General features: G+C 33.5%; 1 protein-coding gene across 1 annotated transcript; it reads left to right on the top strand.

The window, feature by feature from the left end:
• The first annotated feature begins 3,365 nt into the window (after nucleotides 1-3,365).
• LOC115962590 (protein NUCLEAR FUSION DEFECTIVE 4-like) lies at nucleotides 3,366-7,504 on the top strand. The gene is made up of 2 exons (XM_031081450.1): nucleotides 3,366-3,907; nucleotides 6,130-7,504. Exons 1-2 carry the CDS (start codon nucleotides 3,437-3,439, stop codon nucleotides 7,321-7,323), a joined length of 1,665 nt encoding a protein of 554 aa, XP_030937310.1. The 5' UTR covers nucleotides 3,366-3,436; the 3' UTR covers nucleotides 7,324-7,504.
• Nucleotides 7,505-8,108: the final 604 nt, after the last annotated feature.

Raw genomic sequence — 8,108 nt, 5'->3', positions numbered from 1 at the left:
AAAACATTTATTAATTTATTTTTTAGGGAAAAAAAGATTATGTATAAAATTATAAAGAGAATGGAGAAATGAATAGAGAATCTAATGCAAATTATGCAATGAATGTGTTAATAAGTTAGTTAAAAAAAAAGGAAGAGTTTTAAGGTCAATTTGAATTAAACTCAGTTGAGCCTTGTGTGAATGCTCTAAGTCAATCTTTGAGAAAGAAAATGATGATCAGAAAACCTAAATTAGGGAATTGGAGGAGGGTCATAGGCTGAGCAGTGGGCATAAGTGTGTTGAGAGCAACTTCTTTGATAGGGTTCTTAAACAATTTTTGTTTATTTTTATTTTTAATTCAGTATTAGAATTCTAAATTATCTAAATGGATAGGATTTTAGTCGGATTATGTATGAGTGTGGTACTTTTAATTCTTCTATATATAGAAGAATAAAACTAATGCTGCAATATTTATTAGTCAGTGTAAAAAAGGGTTTTTACATTGAATTTTTTTTTTTTTTTTGATCAATATACATTGAATTTTTTATAGAATCCAATCTCAAAATAAAAGTGTTACTGGCATACCTTTTATTCATCCACATCTTTTGTTTATATTGTCAGATTTTAAATTTAAATTGAAAGATTTGTCATCTAAATATAAAAATACCGTAAATAGTAAATACAAAAAATTTTCAAATAAGAATACAACTTAAAAAGATTCCACAATGGAGGTGTAAGGGACACATTGGAGAGGGAAGAGGCAATAATTTTTCCCATCACACCCAATCTTAAAAGAGTATGGGGGTATAATAAGAAAATGCAATCCAACAGTGGACTTGTTAAAATTCAAATCCAATAAAAAAAGATTAAGTAAGATTGTAGCCTAAGGCTATAACCTTACTTAATAAAATAAATATTACTACATATTTTGAAAATCTAACTGTCGAATTGCATGCTCTTTACACTCTTAATACATATGTTAAATTTTGCGTTAATCGGATGTTATTTACTATATGATCTATAAGCTTATATTTTATGCATAATTTTAAATTACAAAAACTTGCGATTTAAACAATTTATTAATGAAATAGCTATTGATCTTTAATTTTGTTAAAATTTTGCAAGCATGGGGATATAAGAAAAAAATGTAATATAACGGTGGATTTTATCAAAATTCAAATACAATAAAAAGATATTTAGTAAGATTACAGGTTAAGATTACAACTAATTTTGTAGCTAAATTTTATTATTCTGGTAATTGATGTGAGAGAGAGAAATTATTTTGGTGTTATTGAAAAAGATAAAGACACAGGTAGCCCTAATAATGGAATGTTCAACGTTGTGAAGGGACCAATTGGGTTGGGTTCATACTTCATATTAAAGAAAAACGTGGGAAGGATGATATTAATAATTGCTATGGACCCTAAAAAGTATTGTCTGTTTGTGATTGGAAATGACATAGGTCCTATAAGGACACGATTTGTAACGACCCGTAACAGTGTTGGGTTCGCATGTAAAAAGACCCAAACAATATTATTTGTAAAGCGTGGATTTGAAAGGCTAGGCCTCAGTCACAAGACGGTGGTTTTCCGTGGTGGTCATACCTAATTAAATCGTGTCCGCCCTAGGAGTTTTTCTCCTGGAGGCGGGTTGGGAGGCTCTGGTTTTTGGCCATTTTTCCCAGCCCCCCTTGTGGTGCATTAATCTTTACATTATATAGCCCTTCTTGGTTGATTTTAGCCCTCCACTTGTTGGTCAGGCAGGTGCCTACTTCTGTACCCGTCCCATCAGCTGTCCTTCCTTACTTTCTGTTAGTTGCGATGATCAAAGTCGCCCTGCCCAGGCGTCTTTTCTCATTAACATGGTCAGGACGCTGGCTAGTGCATTTAATGCGGAGGGGACGTGTTGACCTTGAACCAATTTTGCACCGTACCTCCACGTGGGCCCCATTCTACTCGCATCCCCTTCAATAGGTTGTTTGGGGGTAGCCTTCATCGAGACGTTGCTCTTCCCCTTGAAGTCCTGGAGTGCCGAGGATAGGGTCGTCCTCAGTTGTTCCCCTTGACACCTCGGCCTTTCTTCATTCGTCCTCGGCACACACCCTCCTCGGCATGAGCCCTGAGCCTTAATAGAACGTGGGCCGGATCAGAGGTTCCCCGACCCCATAGGTCCAATGCAATTTTTTTTTTTTTTTTGTTTTTTTTGTTTTTGGCTGAATAGATCCAATGCAATTATATTTTGAGAATTGTTTTTAGTAATACATCTTAGACATGGAGCTTATGTGAATCATAAAGAATGACGCACTGATGAACCTAAAAGGGAGCATACCCAAGACATTAGTGGAACTATATATGAGGGGATTAAATTAAAGGCCATGTAATTTTTTTTTTTTTAATTTTTGGTAAAGCAGTTCATATAAATTTTTGAGGAACAAAATAATCAAATAGTTGTAAATTAACTTACATAAAAAAAAAAAAAAAAAAAAAAAAAAAAAAAAAAACACTTCATTAACTGTTGCACTAAAATCTTATTATCTTTCCCTTGTGTGTGTCACGTCAGCTAAAATCGTGTTTTCAGAATAAGAGTTTATAATTTCACAATTATAATTAAAAATGTGTGTTGAAAACATGATTTTACAAAGTGTGAAAATAAAAGTGTGAAACACCTATGAGCATTCATATTACTCTTTGTAAAATAGGAAAAACTTCACATTTTGCCCAACAAACCTCCAAAACTTTCTTCTCAAAAAAAAAAAAAAAAAAAAAAAAAAAAAAAAACCAAAGCCTTTCACATCAATCTCTGTATAATTGTGTAAAATCTATTCACAAATCACAACTACAATAACCATATAAATTTACTCTAAGATTTTTTATTTTGCAATTAATTTTTTTTATCATTTTTTTACTTATTTCGAGAACGAAGAAAGAGAGTGGGTGATAGTTTTTATATACGAAAAAAGAGAAATAATTAAAAAAGTCAAGAAAAAAAATAAAATAGAATTTAAATTAGATAATTTAAATGGATATTTTGAAAAATAGTTAGGTAAAATTAAAAAAAGAAAAAAGTTTTTATGTTAAAATAAAATTTTGCCTAATCTAACGTGAAATAATGTATTATTCTCCATGTCCACACTCCATTTACTTAGGAGTTTGTACAAAGCACATTTTTTCTTATTTTATTTGCTGAGTGGACCGTTCGAGCATAGAGAGGACATTAATGATTAATCAGTTTTTTTTTTTTTTTGAGAGACATTAATCAGCTGATTACCAATACCAATACCAATAAATAATACCATATCCTATTAAACAATTATTATTATTACAACTTTACAACCCAAAAAACACAAAGCACGAGTTTTATAGAATATCTTTCCCCCAAACAAAAAAAAAAAATAAATAAAGTTTTATAGAAGAGAATTTGCAGGTTTCTCAAAAAAATTTTGCAGAGAGAGATAGAGATGGATAGGCATAGGCTGGGACTGAGCACGAGATGGATAGCAACGGTGGCGAGCATATGGATCCAGTGCAGCTGCGGTTCATCCTACACCTTCTCCATCTACTCCTCCGTCCTCAAATCAACCCAAAACTACGACCAGTCAACGCTCGACACCGTCTCCGTCTTCAAAGACATAGGTGCCAACGCCGGCATCCTATCGGGCCTCCTCTACTCCTCCGTCACGCTCAATTCCTCCTCCTCTACCTTCCTCGGACCCTGGGTGGTCCACGTGGCCGGTGCGATCCAGTGCTTCCTAGGCTATTTTCTGATGTGGGCCTCCGTCGTTGGATTGATCCACCAGCCTCCGGTGCCGTTGATGTGCCTCTTCATGTTTCTCGCAGCTCATTCTCAGACTTTCTTCAACACCGCCAACGTTGTCAGTGGCTTAGAAAACTTTCCGAATTATGGTGGGACCATCGTTGGAATCATGAAGGTACGGTACTTACGCGTGTCTCTTGTCTTTCTTCAATTTTCACTTCCATCATCGGAGTAGCTCGTACAAAAATATCGTTGTTACTGTTTTTTACTATGTTTCCCGCTTTAACTTTTTACTTACACCTAGTTAAAATCGAGTTATCAAAATTTGGGAAAAATGATTGTTTAATCTTAATTTTTTTTAATTATGTAGCCAAATAGCCCCTATGTAGCAAAATAACATTGTTTTGCATATTTTTAAATACAAATTAACATGCTAATATCAAGTTCCTGTTCAAAATTATCAAAAAATTTAAGCGACAAAATATTCATGCAGGACTTGACATCAGCAATATCGAGTTTCAAAGTAAAGTATTTTCCTGCCTAGTTTAAAATGATGTTGGCTATATAGTTCAAAAATTAAGGCTAAAGTTTTATTTTTCCATTCACAATTTTACAATTATAATTGAAATTATGCTTTTAAAATATGATTTCACAAACTGTGTATAACAGTGTGTAACAAGTTGTATGCAACAATAGTTAGTGTTATATATGAATCTCAAAAATCTTCTTTGGATTTTTATTGCTACTAGTTGCAATTGTCAATTAAAGAAATTGACTGAAAAAATTATTTCAAATAAGAGTTTGGTTTATCTGCAGTACTTTTTTAACTGAAATCTCATTTTATTTTAATGAGAAACTATCAACTCACATACTAACTAAATAAATAATGGAAATTAAAACTCATTACTACAAGCAATTGTGTATTTAAAACAAAAAAGAGACATCCAATAAAAAAAGCATAGGAGGAAAGCCAACCCTTTCAAATAATTGGGACATTGTTCAACGCAATAATAAGAGAAAACACTGTACTTTTTTCTAGAAAACTTAGTCAGAATTAGGCAACTGTTGAGTAAAGTTAAGGATAAGTGTACGCAAAGCTGACTAATGGAAAGAAGTAACGCTTTTCTTTGCTTTGATCTTGATGATTCCCGGTACTTGGTGCGTGATCAATTGAAAGAAGTAATAACCACACAACAAATTGATGCATGATGTTGTATAAATCACAAGTTGCTACTGTAATAAATACTAAAATTTGTTAAATCTGCAACATTATTGAATAACACCTTTAGGTGAGAGATTAAATCATAAAAATTGAGATTTTAACAATCATCAAACATCATTCAATTATTATGTTGGTGGAAGTGAAATAAAATTTAGAACTTTCGTTGGTGAAAACATTTAGAAATTTCCTCTTGCTTGTGAATCTTGGAGAAGAGAAGAAATGGGAATCTTGGAAAAGTTACCTCTTTGGCCCACTACGCATCACCTAACCAAAGTACAGTTTGGAAGGAAATTTTCAGTAGATATATACAAAAGCTGAGACCAAGCTCATTGAAAATAGGCCGATGTTAGGCACAAGAAAACTTTTCACATTATGACAAAATTAGAGGCATATCACTTTTACTTTTTTTATTTTTGGGTAAACACATATCACTCTTACACACTCTCATCATTGATACTATTTTTATGAGCATCAATAACTGTATGACGCTTAAGCAATTGTAAAAAAATTTTGTGAAAATCTTTTGTACTTAATTGGCTTTTATTCTTCTTCTTTTAAGTTTACATAGGTTTGCAGCATTAGCTTGGGTGAGATATTTTATTGGGGCTTGTTTCTCCTCATGAAACTTAAATAACCAAAATTTATTTTCTTTTTTCCTTTATCTTGTGAACCAAACGAGTATGTAAGGTATATTGTGCCAAAAATGGATTTTGGTCGTTTTCTTTGGAAAATTGGAAAATAAGTTAAAATATCTCATGTTTGAGCTCAGCTCTACTCGCTAAACTTACTAGCCAATTTCTGAGCCATTTGGCTCTCATGACATTTGGTATAACTGCATTTCATATTATGTATAAGTATCCTGTTTTGAATGTCAAGAGAATGACATACTTTTCATTTTGCCTAGACACTTTGTTCTGACTTTTGACTCAAATTGTGTTTGTAACAATTCTGAATCAAAATGATTAAATTCTCCTTGTGAAGTTATTGATGAACAGAATATTCTGCTATTGGTTCATGAAACCTTTAATGCTTTAAAAATGAATGGTTAAATCTATAAGGTCAATTCTATACAAGTTACTTAAGCTAGTTATATTATATCTTTCTATCAATGCTCTTGTTTTGTGCATGGTATAGAATCATGAAAAATGTGTCATACTACATTCTTTCATGGACAGGGCTTTCTCGGTATCAGTGGAGCAATACTAATCCAAATGTATGACACACTATGCAAGGGCGAACCAAGCACATACCTTCTGATGCTTGCTTTGTTGCCTACACTTGTCTCTCTTGTGCTTATGTTTTTGGTGAGAATTTATAAAGCAACCACAGCTGATGACAAAAAGCACTTAAATGGTTTCTCTGCGGTAGCTCTAAGCATTGCTGGTTATCTCATGATTATCATAATTTTGGAAAACATATTCACTTTTCCATTATGGGCATGCATTTCTACATTCATTCTTCTTCTGATTCTAGTTGTATCACCTCTTGGAATTGCAATCAAGGCCCTGAGGGAGGACTCAAATAGATCATTACAAAAATATTCAATTGAGAATAATCCTTTAACAGACAATGCTGAGCAAATCACATCCCCTAAATTTTCTACAGCAGAGGATCCTATAGAGTATCATCAATTGCCAAGTGGTGACAGCAAAGTCAAGGGAACTTCTGATGACAAAATGCTTCTCAATGAAGAACAGTTGAATCTTTTGCAAGCCATGCGTACTGTAAATTTCTGGATGTTGTTTATTGCCATGATATGTGGAATGGGCTCTGGGCTGGCTACGATTAATAACATGAGCCAAATAGGGGAATCTCTAAATTACACAACTACAGAGATAAATAGCTTGGTTTCTTTATGGAGTATCTGGAATTTTCTTGGCCGTTTTGGAGCTGGATATGTATCAGATTATTTTCTGCACTCCAGAGGTTGGGCAAGGCCATTGCTGATGGCTTTTACTCTTGCCACAATGACTGCTGGCCACATAGTTATTGCATCTGGTTTTCCCGGAAATTTGTATGTTGGTTCAATCCTAGTGGGAATTTGTTATGGTTCTCAGTGGTCATTAATGCCCACCATCTCTTCTGAGATATATGGTGTTAGGCACATGGGTACTATTTTCAACACTATTGCCATAGCAAGTCCTGTGGGATCTTATATTTTCTCTGTGAGAGTAATTGGTTATTTTTATGACAAGGAGGCATCTGGTGAAGATGACTCATGTTCTGGTACTCACTGCTTTAGGTTATCTTTTTTTATCATGGCTTCTGTGGCTTTTTTGGGGTTCATTGTTGCTGTTGCATTGTTCTTTCGGACTAAGAGATTCTATCAGCTAGTTGTGCTTAGAAGGTTAAGGCATGCTTTAAAATGATGAGAAGTAAATATGAGAACTTTGTGTATGGTGAAAAGGAAATATTAGCTGAGGCCATAACCTTTGTGATTTTTTCTGGGTGTTATATATACGGTGGTTTATTTGATATCGGGTGAAATGGTATCTGTTTGTATGATAAAAGGAAAGTTTATGGAAAAACTTTTATTGTTGTATTTTGTCAGCTTATTGATATTTATTGTAGTTTCACATCATTCATCATCTTTTTAAAAAGTGGTCAAATTGTTACACCCACTGAATGATTTTTCTAGGACAAAGTTATTCTTTTCTTTTATCATAAGACTTTGCATAAGAGGGCTTCTATATAAAGTAAATTCTCAACATAAAAATCACCAGAAATCACTGAAATCCTATAAAAGAAATCGTGTCAGAGAACAAGTCGGTCTAGAATTGCAACATGCATGAAGTTCAATCTTCACCTCTATCAACCATTAAATTTTCAATGTTATTGAACTTATCAGCCTATTTTAATCTTTCGAACCGAAGGGGGAAAAGAAAAACTCTCATTCTCTCAGCTTCTTCTGTATGATTCACCTACAAAATTTAGATGAAAAGAGGAATAGCAGTACAGGAAAATCTTAGAGATTTCAGCTACTCTGCTTTAAAAAGGAATGTATTTGTAAAATTCTAGGTAACTGTTGCCGCTTGAAATGCCAAATCTTCTCTCTTTCAAGATTGGGCTACCGAATAGGGTACCCTCCCCACGCTCTATTCATAAATCCCTTCACCCAAGGAAAAACAGGATTTGATCAGAGATCTTTGATACT

The sequence above is a fragment of the Quercus lobata genome, chromosome 10, assembly GCF_001633185.2.
Source record: "Quercus lobata isolate SW786 chromosome 10, ValleyOak3.0 Primary Assembly, whole genome shotgun sequence".
NCBI lineage: Eukaryota > Viridiplantae > Streptophyta > Magnoliopsida > Fagales > Fagaceae > Quercus > Quercus lobata.
This window is presented reverse-complemented; position numbering and strand designations above follow the sequence as displayed.